Source organism: Desmodus rotundus, chromosome 8, assembly GCF_022682495.2.
Source record: "Desmodus rotundus isolate HL8 chromosome 8, HLdesRot8A.1, whole genome shotgun sequence".
Classification (NCBI taxonomy): Eukaryota; Metazoa; Chordata; class Mammalia; order Chiroptera; family Phyllostomidae; genus Desmodus; species Desmodus rotundus.
This window is the reverse complement of record NC_071394.1, coordinates 442,592-459,813: the sequence shown is the minus strand read 5'-3', so window position 1 is coordinate 459,813 and position 17,222 is coordinate 442,592. Positions and strand designations below refer to the sequence as shown.

The 17,222-nt window shown below is 55.3% G+C and overlaps 1 protein-coding gene across 5 annotated transcripts; it reads left to right on the top strand.

Annotated features, from left to right (window-relative positions):
- Positions 1–48: 48 nt before the first annotated feature.
- HSF1 (heat shock transcription factor 1) lies at positions 49–16,667 on the top strand. Of its 5 annotated transcripts, XM_071222180.1 has the most exons (15): positions 49–351; positions 3,177–4,658; positions 11,456–11,564; positions 11,946–12,082; positions 12,316–12,440; positions 13,665–13,740; positions 13,814–13,875; positions 13,961–14,057; positions 14,143–14,279; positions 14,365–14,634; positions 14,989–15,075; positions 15,792–15,897; positions 15,971–16,030; positions 16,113–16,185; positions 16,254–16,667. In XM_071222180.1, exons 3-15 carry the CDS (start codon positions 11,534–11,536, stop codon positions 16,457–16,459), a joined length of 1,467 nt encoding a protein of 488 aa, XP_071078281.1. In that variant the 5' UTR covers positions 49–351; positions 3,177–4,658; positions 11,456–11,533; the 3' UTR covers positions 16,460–16,667. The 5 variants fall into 5 exon arrangements, with proteins under 5 accessions (XP_071078281.1, XP_024428184.1, XP_024428183.1 ...); XM_024572416.3 differs by lacking the exon at positions 3,177–4,658 and having other exon boundaries at positions 16,116–16,185; XM_024572415.3 differs by lacking the exon at positions 3,177–4,658.
- Positions 16,668–17,222: the final 555 nt, after the last annotated feature.

Below are 17,222 nucleotides of genomic sequence, written 5' to 3'. Positions count from 1 at the left end.
AGCCTGGGGCTGAGACCAGGGCGGGGCCGGCGTGCGCGCGCCGCCTGGACGCAGAAGGGTGGTGCCGGCGTGAGCGCGCCCGTCGCAAGATGGCGGCGGCCATGCTGGGCCCTGGGACTGTGTGTGCGCAGCGGGCGGCGGCGGCGCGGCCCGCCCTGCAGACACGGCGGCGGCGCTAGCCCGGCCCCGGCCTCTCTTTGCGGTCGCAACTTCCGTCTCTCCGCCTTGCCCGGTATGGATCTGCCTGTGGGCCCTGGCACAGCGGGACCCAGCAACGTCCCGGCCTTCCTGACCAAGCTGTGGACCCTCGTGAGCGACCCAGACACGGACGCGCTTATCTGCTGGAGCCCGGTGAGGAGAGACGTGCTCCCGGGAAGGGCTGTGCAGGCCCCCGCTTCGGTCGCTCGGTGTGGGGGTGGAGGGCCCGGGGGGAGGAAAAGCATTCGGGGCCCGTTCCTTGCTGGCTCCTCTCCGCGCCAATTTTCCCGGGATGGAGAGGGAGGGAGGGAGGACCTCTCTTGGGCTTTTGCTAAGTGTTGGACAACTGCGGAGGTGCGCCTGTTTTTTAAACGGCACCCAGTTTCGCTAGGGAACGTTATGTCCGAGTGGCCGTCTTTATCTTCTCAAATGAGTTACCAATTGTGTGATTGGCAACTATTCGGAAAAATTTAGAACTTAGCGCATGAATCTGAGGGCGTTGGATGAATCTAGTGCAAAAAGGAGACCGAGTGCAAAGAAAGTAAAACATCGGGAAGTTCGGGTTGGCCTCAAACCCGTGTCCAGATACCGCAGCTGGGGTTCCGAGAGCAGCTTTGCTTTTCATTCCTCACAGGGTGTCTTTATTTCCGTCCCTGTGCCCAGTTGCCTGGCAGCAGGCTTGTTTACATGGGCTGACTCTGCCAGACCGTGCAGCTCCGGTCTGCAGCGGTAGGTCAGAGACTGTCTGCAGTTGGAGAAGAGAACCTGCTCCCTACATCCTGCTGTCACGGCAAGTCCCTGCGAAGGCCCGAGCTGAAGCCCAGGGCCGCCAAATTCGTGCCCTCTGGAAAGGCGGTCCTGGTCGGGCAGGGGCTCCCTGTGCCTCAGACCTGCCCTACCTCTGGAGGGCCAACACGGGTGTGCCAGCAGACAGGGCGGGGCTTCTCAGACTCTGCTAAGTTTCAGATTCTACTTCCTTTCGTACTTTTAAGCCATCAAGAATGAAGGAAAGCCAGGACTGAAGCTACCCCTGAGCTGGAGACCAGGTTCTCCCACTTTTAAGTTGTCTGTTTGCTGAAGCTCTGCTCTGCCCAAAGAGTGAGGACGAAGAGACTAGAAATCATGCAGTGTTCCATGTGGAGACCCTTTCTGTGGGCCCCAGCCACGTCTCTGTGTTCTCCACTCCCCAGTGCCTGTCTCTTCACGAGCAGCACGCGTCCCAAAGAGGGTCAGGTGCTTTCCCACAGGCTGTCACGCTACCACCATCCCCTCCCCTTGTTCTAGACTTCGAGCTTTTCTGACCGAAGGACATGGCCCCACGCTTCTGTCTTCCCTTATTCTGCCTCCTCCTCCTCTTCCTTTCCCTGAACTCTCAGGGAACAGTCTTTCCCAGTTTGGGGAGCAGTGTCAGAGTTCCCCTGGGGTATTCCAAGTTAAATTCTACTGTGATAATCTGTCTTGCCCCTTAATCTGCTTGCTTTTTCTGCTTAGAGATTGTGGGGCATGTCGGTGGGGTGCTGCCTGTGAACTCCCTGGACCCACAGTCTGTTCCGGGCAAGCCTTGGGTCAGGAAAGCCCAGCACCGTCAGGCCTGTGACGGCCTCCACTCCCAGTGGCCACACCAGCCATGAGCCCTATTGCCAAGTTCTACACTGGGGAATGAAGAGCCAGCGGGAGCTTGAGGGTTTGATCCTACCTGGTCTCTTCACATGTTGGCAGGGCGTGGTGGGGGCTCATGCCAAAGTGAGTACAGAAACCAAGCACTACCTGGAGAATAGAAGGAAGCCCTTTTCTAGGCTGGCCAGGGGCTGGCTAGGGAGGTGGTCCTGTGCCTGTGGCCTCAAGGATGCCCACACAGGTCCTACAGCCTCTGTCAAAAGTGTGCACAGGGTCTCGTGCAGACTCGTGGCCCGGAGGCTGGCCTCCTTCCCCTTTGTGCTGGGAGTTTTCTCACTGTTTTGCCAAGGAAGACCCTCCGGTTTGCTACAGAAGACAAGGGGAAGTCAGAGGCTGACTCTCATGGCTGAACAACTGGCTCAGGGTGGGGGGTGCTTCTGGCCAGAGGGGCTAGGTCCGGATTGTGTTGTTCATGCTTTGCCCAGCAGGAGGGACAAGCCAACAGGTCACTGCCCAAATCCTTGTCCAGTTACAGATGCACCTGGTATGTCGCCCCAGTTGAATAGGCTCTTCCCCGGGCAGGTCCTGCAGCTCGCCCTGGGGAGGGGACTTGACACCAGCCGCCGCTGTCCAGACCTAAGTGTGAGCTGCTCCCCTAGCCTCCGTGCCCCGGCATGTGCCACCAGTCTGGCCTGTGTCGGCTGGGGAGCAGGGCCAGGATGACGCTGGGAGGCAGTCGGGCACAGTTTAAGGTCCACCTGCACTTGGAGGCCCTGCTTAACTTTTGGCCCCTGGTGGCTCTCAGACCTCACCCTAGTCCCAGCGTGGTCGGTACACTTCTCAGCCCTTTGGAAGCAGGAATGACCCTGACAGTTGTGTGCAGCTGGTCAGCAAGGCCAAGGCCACAGGAGAGGGTGGGTCTCTGGTCGGAGAGTCTAGAGCAGAGCAGTTCCTGCAGCTAGGTCCCCAACTCCCAGAAACCACTTGAAGAATTGGCCTAGTCACACCTGGGCAGTCAGCTGGCCTTGGACCATTTTCAGAGGTCTCACCACCTGTGGGCCCACCCCACCTCCACCCCTTCAGCAGGTTGAGACCCGCAAGCCTGCCCAGCCCATTCTCAGACAGCTGGCAGGATCTAGCAGGTCCTGTGGACCCCGCCCTTTGGGATGTGGCAGTTGACCCAAAATGCTGAATGAGTGCTCCAGGAACAAAATGTGAGGTGCACTGCAGGGCTGGAGGCTCCCGGTGCCTCCCTGAGCTTCGGGGATGACCGTCCAGCCGTAGCACAGCTGTCCTTGTTAACTCCCCATGCGCGCGCAGCACGGGGCTGAGCCCTCTATCGCTCATCTCCTTTGCCACAGATGTCCCCAGGAGTCCACCAAACGCCTGCTCTCCAAACGTGCGTGAGACCCACCTAAAGCAGTGCTTAGCGGGAATTAAATAACTGTCTTAGGAAATAAGAGCGGCTTCTAAGCTTCCACCCTAAGCAGAAAACAAGAGCAGAGTGAACCTGAAGCGAGCAGAAGGAAGGGAATGATAAAGACCACAGAAGAAATCAGTGACACTGAAGACAGTAAATACAATAAAAGAATTCAAAAACTGGCTCTTTAAAAAGGTTAATATTGGGGACTGTGGCATGACTGACAAAGAGAAGACAGCAATGAGCAACATCAGAACAAAATAGGACCCGTCACTACAGACCCCCAGACAGTAAGAGGGTGGGAAGGAAATACTGTGAACAACTCTTTGGCAACACAGGTAAAATGGACCAATTCCTTGAAAACCACAAACTGACAAAACTCACCCAAAATGAAAAATACCCTTAATGGTCCTGAATCTATTAAAGAAATTGAATTCCTAGTTATAAACCTTCCTAAAAAGAAATCTCCAGGCCCAAATAATTTTACAGGCAAACTCAAACATTCGAAGAAGAAATAACACCGATCATACACACTCTCTTCCAGAAAAGCAGAGGAGGGGACTCCGCAGCTCCCTCTGTGAGGCAGGCGTCACCCTGGTGCCAAAGTCAAAGACAACCCCAGAGAACTGCAGACCAGTATCTTTCACAGTGTCTTTTGTGAAAGACAAGCAAGTCAGGAATAATGTCACAACAAATGGGGTTTACTCCAAGAATGCAAGGGTGGTTCAAAATTGTTTTAATTCTTCAATTTAAAAGATCTAAAGAAAAACGACTGCATGATCATATTATTTGATGCAGAAAAAGCATTTGACAAAATTTGACGCTCACGATACTTTTCTAAAAACCTAGGAATAGCAGGGAACTCCCTCAGACTGATGCCAACAGGTCTGCAGGAACAGCTGTGCCCAGCGGCAGACTCAGTGGTGATGAGGGACAGCTGCCCTCCCCCAGAGGTCACGACCCGCTCAGGGTCCACCTCCACTTCCCATCAGCATTGCACTGGAAGTCCTATCCAGTGCCTCAGGAGAATTTGAGAAGAAATTAAAGATGTGTGTTTATTATTACGTTAAAGGTATATGTAAAGTAAAACTGTCTGGATTCACAGATAGCACGCATGTCTACGTAGAAAATCCTAAAAAATAAAAAAATAAAATGTACAACTTTATTTTCTTGTATTTCTAAACCTACAACCCTAAAAAGAAAATCCTAAGGAATCTACAAAACATTCCTAGAACTAAAAATGAATTTTGCTTAGATTTCTGTAAACTACCAAGGACTGATAGGAAATTGATTTTTTTAAGTATCGTTTACAAGTGCTCAGAGAAAAGGACTTGAATAGAAGTCTAATAAAAACAAGCCAGGGTCTGCACGCTAAGGCCCCAAACCAGAGGAGCGTTCACGGAAGGAAGCGAAGGCGACCTGTGTAAGTGGGGAGGGCGACGTGCGTCTGGGTGTGTCTGGGAGGGGGTTTGGGGCGTGCTCAGACCCTATTTCTCTGGGTATTCATTTCGGTGGGCTCCCTCTCCCCTCTCCCCGCAGGGGTCACGGGGCCCACTCTTCTCCATGCCCCCCTCTGTCTTCTGTAATCTCTGTCAGTCTGTTCTCACTTGCTGAGTCTTCATTCTGCAGTTCACCCTTCTAGTAAATTCTCATGTGTTTACTGTACCTTCAACTGCAGAATCTCCATTCGGTTCCTCTGGACAATGGGACCTCTTCATTGTTACTATCTGATGAGGCATTACCTTGTCACCTTTCTAAACAATGTGCTTTTGTTTTTGTTTTTTAAGATTTTATTTATTTGTATAGAGAGGGGAAGGGAGGGAGAAAGAGAGGGGAAAAAAACATCAATGTGTGGTTGCCTCTCACATGCCCCAAACTGGGGACCTGGCCCACAACCCAAGCCTATGCCCTGACTGGGAATCGACCCAGCAACCCGTTGGTTCGCAGGCTGGCACTCAATCCACTGAGCTACACACAATTTTCTTTATTTCCTTGAACATGTTGGTAATGGCTTCTTTGGAATTCAAGTTTTTTTTCCCCTGTGTATGGGTCACACTTATTGTTTCTTTACATGCCTTGCAATTTTTTTTTTTTTTTGAAAAGCTACCTTTCAGGCGCTGGCCGGGTAGAGCGTTGTCCCAATACACCAAGGTTGTGGGTTCAATCCCCAGTCAGGGCACATAAAAGAATCAACCCATGAGTGCATAAATGAGGAGAATGACAAAAATTGATGTTTCTCTCTCATTAAAAGTTTAAAAAGAAGAAAGGGAAAAAGAAAGGAAAAACTACATTTTGGATAATTTAGTACTTCTGGGTGATCTCCACCCTCTCCCCCTCCAGCAAGCTTGGTCTATTGTTTCTTGCTTCTTCGCCTTCTGCCCGGGCTGGGCTGTCTTAGCCAGGTCTGCTTCCTCTTTCCTGATCTCTGAGCTCGCTGCCTCCTGCCACCCCTCTGGACGCTTAACTGCTGCCTGACCATCCCGGGTTCTGAGGGGTTCTGACGGGGTCCTTAGGCAGACACTGCTTAGCAGCCTGATCCAAATTAAATTTGAGTGGCAGTAGTTTTTGAGGTCAGCCTTTGAGGTTTTTTCTGACCCCAGGAGAGCTCTTAGTTGTCTCCTTCCTGTGTGGACAAGCTGGCATGGTTTAGCTTCTTACTCTTACATTTCAAATAACCTGTCGTTTTAAGACCACCCTTGGGCTTGAACGGTCGCACCCTGGCTTTTCAGGTGAAGCGAGCTCCCTTGGGGAGAGCTGTAGAGAGCTCTCTGCCTCTGCCCGCACGGGCGCTCTGTCCTACCTGCTAGCTGGGTGCGGGTGGCGAGAGCCGCCGTTCTCAGCCTCCACGCCTGTCTGAGAGCCTCCATTCGGGGGGGGGGGGACCCCATCTCTTGGTTGCAACCGCCAAACCTTTCACCTCTTCACCTTGGAGCTGCATCAGATGGGAACTGCTGTGACCTGTCCTCTTGTGACATACAGTTGCCTCTGTTGGCAACTGAGGTGAGTGGCGCGACCGGGGGCAGCGGGCTGTGGCTCCCGTGCCACAGGGTCCCCATTCCTGCAGGGTTTCAGTAGATTTTCTTGAGGAAATGCTTCTTTTGCTATATGCCTTTGGAAGGATTTCCAAAGACTTAAGTTAATTAAATAATCTATGCTTGCTTCACTTGGAAGTGGTTCAGTGGGCCTGCTTTTGCTGCCATCCCAGAAGTGGAACTTGCTCCTTTATTTCCTTTCTTTTTAAATTTTATTTATTTATTTATTTTTAGATTTTATTTATTTTTAGAGAGAGGGGGAGAGAGAGAGAGAGAGACCGCCTCTCATACACACCCCAACCAGGGACTTCGCCCACAGCCTAGGTATGTGCCCTGACTGGGAATTGAACCAGCGACCTTAACCGCTAGGCCTTCCGGCCTCCGTGTTTCTGGAACAGACCAGCTGTCACCTTGTTAAGCATTCCTCGTGCATGAGTCTGTACTTCCCTGTTGCTTTCCAGATTCTGTCTTGGTCTTTTGCTTTCTGAAGTTTGACTATGAAGTATCTAGGTGTAAGTCTCTTTGAGTTTATCTAGCTTCCCAGATATTTTTCATCAAATTTGGAGAGTTTGGGGGCTGCTATTTTTTTGAACATTCTTTCTCTTTCTTTTCTTCCTCTCCTGGGATGCCTATTACGCATCTCTTAGAGAGTGGTGGTGTATCACGTGCCTCTGAGGATCTGTTCGTTTTCTTTCTTTCTTTCTCTTCTTTTCTTTGTTTCTTTGTTTCTTTCCCTCCTTCCTTCCTTCCTTCGTTTCTTGGCCTGGATAATCCCAATGGTCCTATCTCAGGGGTGTCAGACTCATTTTTACTGGGGCCGCATCAGCCTCACAGTTGCCTTCAAAGGGCCGAATGTAACGTTAGGACTGTGTGAATGGAACTACTCCTGAACAGTTAAGTGCGAGCTGGGCCCTGCCACCAGGTGGAAACAAGGTGCCGGGCCAGATCCGGCCCGCAGGCCTTGGGTTTGCCACCTGCGGCCTGTCTTCACCTTTGCCGGCTCCCTCTTTGTGCCCAAACCCGCTTTGATGTCTTCTGAGCAGGGCGTTTTAAATCTGAGTTGTTAGAGTTTTAACTCTAGATTTTTATTTGGTTTATTAGTTTGGGGTTTTTTTTTTAAGATTTTATTTATTTCTTTTCAGAGGAGGGGGAAAGAGAGGAAGAGAAACATCAATGTGTGGTTGTATCTCACGCGCCCCTTACTGGGGGCCTGGCCCACAACCCAGGCGTGTGCCCTGACCAGGAATCGAACCTGTGACCCCTTGGTTAGCAGGCTGGTGCTCCATCCACTGAGCCACACCAGCCAGGGCTGGTTTATTTTTGTAATTTGTCTCTCTAGTGTTCGTCTCTATTCTGTGACATACTCTCATGCTTTCCTTTATTTCTTTAGACGCAGTTTTGTTTTGGTCTTTGAACATGTGTGAAATAGCTGACTTAAAGTCTCTGTCCAGCCCTGGCTGGTGTGGCTCCCCAGCCTGCAAACCAAGCCTGGGTCACCGGTTCGATGCCCGGTCAGGGCACATGCCTGGGTTACGAGCCAGGTCCCCAGTGGAGGGCGCTCAAGAGGCAACCACACATGGATGTTTCTCTCCCTTTCTTTCTCCCTTGCTAAACCCTCTTTCTGAAAATAAATAAAAATAGAATCTTAAAAAAAAAGTCTTCGTCTAGTAAGTCAAACATCAGCGTTTCCATTGGGACCTTTTCCATTGATTGCTTTTTTTCCTGCTATGGGCTTTACCGGGTTTCTTCCCACGTCTCATAATTTTTTGTTGCAGACTAGACTTTCAATTAACATAATGTGAAATAAATTAAACGCTGGATATCAGAATCCCTCTCCCCAGCCCCCAGGGTTTCTTGTAGTTGATGCTGTTTGTTTAGTGACTTTTATAGTCTTTGTTGCATGAGACCGCTGAAGTCTTTGCTCATTTAGCTCAGTAGTCAGGTAGTGAAGGCAACAGAAATTTCCTTAAGTACTTGGAACTGGTACATCTCCCAGGCAGTTGACACCTCCAGCCTTTGCTTTCTCCTTTTTGGAGCCTCCGAGCCCGCCAAAGCTGAGGGCTCTCTAAGGCCTCCCTCGGGTGCACACAGCCCTGCCCCAGCACGCAGCTTTCCCAGCCTTTCAGAGACCTCCCTATCTCTTCCCTCGCTTTTCCTTTTAAGTTTTCCGGTGAGCCTGTTGTTTGCCCCAAAGGTTGTCTACTGTCTTAGGCAGTCACAAGGCTTAAAAATTAAACATCCCTAGGGAAAAGGCTTTTTATACGGAGAGAGCTTTAGGTCAAATCAAACAGACACAGTGGAGCAAGCAAAGCTTATTTAAATAACTTAGTCTCTGGAAATTGTCAAAAAGGCATGTAACAAAAGAAGCATTTAAAAAAAATTTTTTAAATTAATTTTAGAGAACGAGAGAAACAGATTATTTGTACCACTTATTTATGCACTCATTGGTTGATTCTTGAATGTACCCTGACTGGGAATTGAACCCACAACCTTGGGGTGTCAGATGATACTCTAACCAACTGAGCTGCCAGCCAGGGAAGAAGAAGCATTTATTCAATGAAGTAGGAACAGTGAATCTGTAGCACTCGAGCCACAACCCTTTGGTTAGTTTACTTGTATTTATTTTTAGAGGGAGGGGAAGCTAGGGGGAGAGACATCGATGCACAAGTGGCACGTCGATTGGTTGTCTCTCACGCCTCCACCCTGGGACCTGGCCCACAGTCGAGGCAGGTGCCCTGACCTGGAATCGAACCAGCGACCTTTTGGCCACACCAGCCAGAGCCCTTTGTTTAATTTTTCAAAGATTTGAAAAGGTTGGCTGTAACATTTTTTTTACCGGTTTTCTTATTGCTTCTCTGTAGGAGAAAATTTTAAGCGTTCCTCTACATCTACATGTTTTTGCTTTATTTTTGTTTTAAAGATTGTATTTATCTATATTTAGAGAGAGGACAAGGGAGGGAGAAAGAGAGGGAGGGAAACATCGGTGTGAGGTTGCCTTTTGTGCGCCCCCTACTGGGGACCTGGCCCGCAACCCAGGCCTGTGCCCTGACTGGGAATTGAACAGGCGACCCTTTGGTTCACAGGCCGGCACTCAATCCACTGAGCCGCACCAGCCAGGCTGTTTTTGCTTCAATGTCCACATACACGAGGTCTGTCTGGGAAAAGTGCAGCCATTGCTAACAATAATGGGTTGCACGACATCGATGTGACCTGGCAGTCAAGTAGCGTGGACTGGGATGCGCATCTGTGAACAGTGACGACCTCACTGTACCGGTCAGTGGGGCGGTGGACGCCATTGAGTGAGCATGTGCGCTGTGTGGTCGTCATAGTCCAAGTGACTGAGTAGACCAGCAAATCCTCATCAGATTTTGCGTTAAGCTCAAACATTCCTCCTTGGAAACTATTCAGATGGTTCAGAAGGCTGCAGCTGTGGGCACCTGGTGATGGGCAGCTTTCCTCACGACGATGTGCCCGCTCACACATCACGTCTTCTGCAGAGTGTTTTGGTGAAACATCAAATCACCTCAGCGACCCAGGTCCCCTACAACCCAGATTCAGTGCCCTGTGTCTTCTGGCTTTTCCCAAAACCAAAATCACTTTTGAAAGGGAAGACATTTCAGACTGTCGTTGAGATTCAGAAAAATACGACAGAGCAGCTGATAGTGATTGGGAGAACTGGGTGAGGTCCCCAGGTGCCTACTTCAAAGGGGACTGAGGCGTCATTGTGTACAGTGTTTCTTGTACTTTGTATCTTGTTCTTCAGTAAGTGTCTCTGTGTTTCCTATGACATGGCCAGGCCCCTTCTGGAGAGGCCGCCTGTGTAGATACTGAAAGGGGGTGCCCCATCCCGGAGCAGCACTGCAGGGTCACTGCGGCTTGTCCTGCCCGAACAGGGGACACCCAGGGAACCCCGGAACCATCTGCTGGAGGGCGGGCCCCTTGTACTACAGGTTCCCCCACTAGGTGAGTGTTCTAGGAACCCATCTGGATCAGTCCACCAGCTGGTGGTGGTGTGAGAAGCTGAATTTGTTCGGCTTCAGTGCCTTTTTTTTTGAAGACTCTTTCAACACGTTTGCCCATTTCATGATGGGTGATTTATGAGTGCACTTGCCCGCCCAAACAGTGCTGAGTGTTCAGCAGTTTTTGACCAAAAATGGCAGGAGTCCTGTGCCCCACCCTCCCCATTCACCTGATCTCACCCCAAGCAACAACTTCCTGTTTGTTTCCTGGATGAAAAAATTCCTCAAAGGGAAATGTTTTGCCAATATGGAAGTGGTAAAACAAAAAACAGCAGAAGCTCTAAAAGACATCAAAATCAATGAGTTCAGCCCTGGCTGGTGTGGCTCAGTGGGTTGAGCGCCGGCCTGCGAACTGGAGCATCACTGGTTTGATTCCCAGTCAGGGCACAGGCCTGGGCTGCGGGCCAGGCACCCAGTAGGGGGCACGCGAGAGGCGACCACACAGTGATGTTTCTCTCCCTCTTCCTCCCTTCGCTTCCCTCTAAATAAGTAAATAAAATCTTTTTTTAAAAAATCAGCGAGCTCAGAAACTGTTGTGAGCAGTGGGAAAACGTCTCGATAGGTGTGTTGCATCAGAAGGAGAGGACTTTGAAGGGGACTGAAGTTGAAACATCAGAATAAATGCACAGTTTTTTACAAATAAATTCTGGGGTGTTTTTGGGTCCCCTAGCCTGTTTACCCCTTCCCCGGCAGGGGGAGCCTGTTCCCAGTGTCCTTCCTACACTCACAGGCTCCCTGCGCCAGCTCAGAGTCAGCCCTGACACCTCTTGTGGAAAGAAATAGGAGAAGAGTGCAATGCAGGGGTTTTATACAGTCTGTTCTCACGTCAGATGCCAAGCGGAAAATGCAGTTGCACTTCTGAACACTCTCTGTGTTTTCCTCCAGAGTAACTAAAATTAGGTCCCCATTTTCTTGGCTGCTTAATATGGGGTCTTAGTTATTTGTAGGGTAAGTTTGCTGATTAACGTTAACATGGGGTCCCCTAAAGAAGGGGCCTGAAATGCCCTGGAGTTTCATGAATCTGAACTTGGCACTGGAGAAGCTGCGTGACCCCAGGGCGGGGCTCCACTGGCCCCAGCCCTGCAGGACTGGACATGGCTGCCGCTGCTCACGGAGGGCGCGTGTCCTCCTTGCCAGCCGAATGTGACCACCTGCATGTCTCCTGGCAGAGCGGGAACAGCTTCCACGTGTTCGACCAAGGCCAGTTTGCCAAAGAGGTGCTGCCCAAGTACTTCAAGCACAACAACATGGCCAGCTTCGTGCGGCAGCTCAACATGTGTGAGTGCCTGCCCCGGGGATGCGTGGTGGGCGGCGGGATCCTGGCACAGGATCCTGGGCCTGCCTATGGTGGAGGGCAGAGCCTCCAGGTTTGGTCCCTGTGCCGGCCAGGGGCAGGCATGGCACCCATGCACCTGGGGGCCAGGGCCCAGGGAAGAGCAGAAGCCCCAGCCAATGGTGCCTACACCTGTTGGGGAGGGGCTGCTGCGTGGGGCTGGGTTGCTTAGACCCAGATCGCTGGGCCACTGCAGGCTGGGGCTCTGAGGCAGCTGTGCTGGGTGTGGGGGGCCTCCCTTCATCCTCCAGTGGGGCTTGGCTGGGCTGTCAAGGCACTGTGGCCCCTGACCTGAGGCAGAGCTGCCCTCACCCCACCCTGTGCAGATGGCTTCCGGAAGGTGGTCCACATTGAGCAGGGCGGCCTGGTCAAGCCAGAGAGGGATGACACTGAGTTCCAGCACCCATGCTTCCTACGTGGCCAGGAGCAGCTCCTGGAGAACATCAAGAGGAAAGTGACCAGTGTGAGTAGACAGCCTCCCTGACCTCCCTCCGGGCGGTGAGGGGAAGCCCTATCCACCGGGTGTCCTGATGTGCCCCACCCCACTTGTCCATCCTGGACCCGTGTCCATGGCCCTGTCAGCCGCTGCAGGGAAGGCCCACCTCCAGGCCACAGCTCGTGGGCCCTTTCCCCCATGTCCCAGGCCTCCCCTCTTCCATTGGGGCCACTGCAGTGACCCTCCCTGTGGGGACCCAGGTGTCCACCCTGAAGAGCGAGGACATAAAGGTTCACCAAGACAGTGTCACGAAGCTGCTGACCGACGTGCAGCTGATGAAGGGGAAGCAGGAAAGCATGGACTCCAAGCTCCTGGCCATGAAGCAGTAGGTCCCACAGAGAAGCAGGTGATGGGGGGGCGGGGGGGCGGCACTGGGGGTCAGCCACTCTGTCCTGGGGCCTCTTCCCACCACCCACCTCCTGCAGTGTGTGTGGCAGCTTCTCTGGGCCTCCCACTCCCCAAACATAGAAGGGAGTGTGCCATGCAGGCCCTCAGGCCCCTGCCCCTCAGCCTCCTGTCCCAGGAGGTGGACTCTTGAGCACCCAGGCTGTTCACACCAGCCCTCCAGGCCCTCCCCACAGGCCAGCGTGGCCAGGCCCCTCCTGCTAGCTCCCCTGTCCCTGGCGTCACTCGGCTCAGGCATCACTTCACCAGCCTGTCCCCACCTCAGGCCTGGGGAGTGAGAAGTACTTGTGGGGCTTTATGGAACCCCTGCACCTGGTGACCACGTAACCAGCCCTGTGTCCCCCGCTTCAGCCAGGACCCCTAGGAAGGCCAGCTTGGGTTTCCTCCCATGGACTTGAGAGCCCTGGGGACTGCAGGGACACAGCCTTGGCTGTCTGTCCTTGGCTCAGGGTGACTTCAAAGCTGCTCAGGGGGCAGGTCCTCGTGACCCCCGTGTCATGGAAGTGGCTGCTGGGCTGTGACTCTGCACACTGGGGCCCAGTGCACTTGGCCATTCAGACACAGACACCTCTCAGGGTGAGGCCAAGAGGGTCGACTTGGTGTCAGCAAGATGTGCGGGGTGGGGGGCTGGCCCATCAGAATGGGAGCATATGCTCAGGTGGCTGTTCCTGCCCCTTGCGGCCACCTCTAAGCCACTCCCAGACCCGGAGCCCCCAGAGGTGCACCCCTGCGGCCTGAAGAGCTGGGCTGTCACTGTCCCTATGTCATCCCCTTCTGTCCTCAGGCTCAGTCTGGGTAGAGGCGAGGGCATGGGGGCAGTGCTCAAGGGTCCGCCTCCTCGACTGTCTAGGAGGAAAGCTCCAGCAGGTCTCAGCCTGGGTCCTGGGTGCAGGCAGCATACCCTGACCGTGTCTGACCTCAGCCTCCAGCTGACACCCCCTGGCGCCCCGCCCCCCGCCCCCCATGACCCTGTGTGCTCCCTCCCCTTGAAGTGCCGCCCAGCAAGGAGGGTGTGGTCAAGCCAGCAATATCTGGTCACCAACAGCCCTGCACCTGCCCAGATGGGGTGGAGTGTCTTTGGAGCCCCTTTAAGCCTGGGGCTCCCAGAGTCTGGCCCCAACGACTGCGCCCTGGTCTGTTGCAGCGAGAACGAGGCCTTGTGGCGGGAGGTGGCCAGCCTGCGGCAGAAGCACGCCCAGCAGCAGAAAGTCGTCAACAAGGTAGGCGGCGGGCCGGCAGGGCACTTGCTGGTCCCCGTCCCCAGCCAGGCTGACCGTGCCTCTCCCCCCACAGCTCATCCAGTTCCTCATCTCACTGGTCCAGTCCAACCGGATCCTGGGGGTGAAGAGAAAGATGTGAGGCGCTAGGGGTGCCCGTCCCTCAGCACTGGGGCCTGGGTGCCACTTGGGCCGAGACAGCTAACCCCGCCCTCCCCTGCAGCCCCCTGATGCTGAACGACAGCGGCTCGGCACATTCCTTGCCCAAGTATGGCCGGCAGTACTCCCTGGAACCCATCCACGGCTCGGGCCCCTACTCGGTGAGCTCCAGGCGCTGTGGGCCTGGCTGGGTGAGGCGGGTGCTGCCTCAGCACAAGCCACACGTGTCACCTCCTTTGATGGCAGGCTCCGTCCCCGGCCTACAGTGGCTCTGGCCTCTACTCCTCAGATGCCGTTTCCAGCTCTGGACCCATCATCTCGGACATCACTGAGCTGACCCCCGGCAGCCCCTTGGCCTCCCCCAGCAGGAGTGTGGATGAGGGGTGGGGACCTGGTCACCTCCCCAGGGGTTGGAGGAGGGCTGGGCCCACAGAGGAGCCTGCTGATGTGTGCCCCCCACCCCTGCAGGACCCTGTCGAGCAGCCCCCTGGTGCAAGTAAAGGAGGAGCCCCCGAGCCGCCCTCAGAGCCCCCAGGCACAGGAGGCGAGTCCCGGGCGCCTGACCACCGTGGTGGAGACGCCCCTGTCCCCGACCGCCCTTATCGACTCCATTCTGCGGGAGAGCGAGCCTGCCCCCGCCGCCTCAGCCTCGCCCCTCACAGATGTGGGGGCCCGGCCCCCATCGACCCTGCCCGCCTCATCCCCTGAGAAGTGCCTCAGCGTAGCCTGCCTGGACAAGTGAGTGCTGCCCTCTGCACCCTCCGGACATGACCCTGGCCTCTGGCTGGGATGTCCTGGGAGGCTGGGCACAGGTGTCGCTGGGGATGAGTCTGCAGACCTGGGCATGAGCTCAGAGCTGGAACGGGTTGGGGGGGAGACTGGGACCAGCCAGGCCTCCCCACGGCCTTGTCACAGCTGGAGCCAGGAGTGTGGCCCATTACAGCTGCTTCTAGGCCACCTAGGCTCCCGCTGTTACCTGGTCCTGTTGCCCAATGACAGTCCCCGCCCCAGAGGCCGGGCGTGCGAGGGCTGGGGCACAGCACCCACCCAGCCCCTGCCTGCAATGGGGGCTCTTTTCTTTGTATCTTGCAGTTTGACTCACACTCCACAGATGTCTGGGGTCGCCCGCCTCTTCCCCTACCCCTCCTCCTCCTCTCTGCATGGCCGATTCCAGCCAGGGTTAGCGCCGTCCCCACTGGGAGGGAGGAGGGCTCTGCCCCGGCTGTGGACCACTGGGCCCTGCCTGGTGAATGGGCGTCCTGGGCCCTCTGCAGCAGGAGCGGCCCCTTAGGCTCTGGGGCCCAAGCTGGTGCTCCCTGTCACTGACTGGTGGGGACAGGCCTCCCAGCCTGGCATGGCGGCCAGCATTTCCTACTGCCCTGCGGTCTTGCTTTCTCCCAGGGTAGGGCTGGGCCCCGTGGGAACCTCCAGGAGCTGGCCTGGCCACTCATCCAATGGCCCAGGTGTTGCCAGGTGGCCTAGGACATTCTTGGTCATGGCCACCAATCTGGGTGTCTTTCCCACGTGCACCAGGGCAGAGACCAGCCCACCACGCACTGAACACAGCTCCCTCCCCACCCCCACTGTCTTCCTGTGCAAAGGCAAGGCTTTGTCAGGCCTGAAAAACTGCCCCAGCCTTTGAGCACCAAGCCCTCCTGGGTGCCCAGCTGCTCTGGCCCAGCCTGAAGTGCTGCCATGGACCTTGCAGGACCTGACAGTGACAGGAGCAGCCAGCATGGCCCGAGCCACTCTCGTCACAGTGGCCAGGCACCCTGGCCCTGTCCATGCACGCATCACTCCTCTGGCCCCAAGCAGGGAGGGCTGTGGCTACAGGGGAAGGCTTCTGGGTGGGGGTGCCTGGGGCAGGGCCTGAAGTGTCCACTCCCTCCGGCCAGGGCCGAGCTCAGTGAGCACTTGGACGCCATGGACTCCAACCTGGACAACCTGCAGACCATGCTGACGAGCCACGGCTTCAGCGTGGACACCACCGCCCTGCTGGATGTAAGTCGCACCCCCTCCCCTCCCTGTCCTGTCCCGCTCATAGGCAGAGCCTGACTGTCCTCCTCTCTCGCAGCTGTTCAGCCCCTCGGTGCCAGACATGAACCTGCCCGACCTGGACAGCAGCCTGGCCAGTGTGTGTAGAGTGGAGGGTGGAAGGGGAGGGGAGGGGCAGAGGAGGGGGACAAGCAGGAACCCTCACTGGCCTCCTATCCCAGCAGATCCAGGAGCTCCTGTCTCCCCAGGAGCCCCCCAAGCCTCTCGAGGTGGAGGACAGTAGTCCCGACTCAGGTGAGCAAGCCCTCCCCATCCCCCCATGCTCCCCTCCTGTCAGCACGCTAACCCAGCCTCACCTCCAGGAAAGCAGCTGGTGCACTACACGGCGCAGCCCCTGTTCCTGATGGAGCCGGGCCCTGTGGACGTGGGGAGCAGCGACCTGCCTGTGCTCTTCGAGCTGGGGGAGGGCTCCTACTTCTCGGAGGGGGACGACTACGCAGAGGACCCCACCATCTCCCTGCTGACGGGCTCTGAGCCCCCCAAAGCCAAGGACCCCACTGTCTCCTAGAGGGCCCAGGCTGCTGGCCATGACTTGCTTGGGGCTTCACAGCCACACTGGACTGACCAGTACTGTGAGCATTCACAGTCAAATTGTATTTTGGGTTTTTACATGAGTCCCCCTTTCCACTTCTATAGAAATATACAGGTATATACACAGATGGACGGACGGACGGACGGACAAGACAGGCAGAGATCTATAAAGGACCGGCTCTACACCTTGGTCTCCTGTGTCCGCTTCCTCCCAGGGTGCAGTGAGCAAGGGCCTGGGCCCACCTGGCTCCACCAGACCTGTGCATGCTCATAATTGAAGGGCCTGGGAGGGGTCGGTGGGGCTGCCAGACCCTCCTCCCCAAGGTCTCCCCACTAGGGGCCCACTTGCCTGTCTTCCTGGCAGAGCACCCTCAGGGTGCTGGGCCAGCTTTACGACAGGAGGGGCTCTAGCCAAAGGGAAGGGGAGGTAGCCCCAGCCAGCTGCGCATCCTGGGCTCTGCCAGTGGATGGGGTGAGGGAGGCTTGGCCCTCCCTGACGGTCTGGCGCCCCAGTTGCCTCTGCTCGCCATCCTCTGGGTGGGGGTCAGAGAGATACTGCCTCATTCTGGGTTCCAAAGGGTACCCCCAGGTAGGCCCCTTCCCTCCAGCACCTCTGTGGCCCAGGCGAGGGCTTGGGGTTGAGCAGGTTCTGGTTGGGGTTGGGGCATTTCCTAGGACAAGGGCCTGTGGTGCTACATTTGGGACCCCCCTGGCCCAGCACACCCACCCAGATGAGGCGG

What these genes read in the sequence shown, in the direction of transcription:
- HSF1 (XM_024572415.3), top strand. Translation starts at nt 235, where the DNA reads ATGGATCTGCCTGTGGGCCCTGGCACAGCGGGACCCAGCAACGTCCCG. An exon ending in CGCTTATCTGCTGGAGCCCG is followed by an intron (nt 352 to 11,455) that starts GTGAGGAGAGAC and finishes GTCTCCTGGCAG; the next exon opens with AGCGGGAACAGCTTCCACGT. An exon ending in AGCAGAAAGTCGTCAACAAG is followed by an intron (nt 13,741 to 13,813) that starts GTAGGCGGCGGG and finishes CTCCCCCCACAG; the next exon opens with CTCATCCAGTTCCTCATCTC.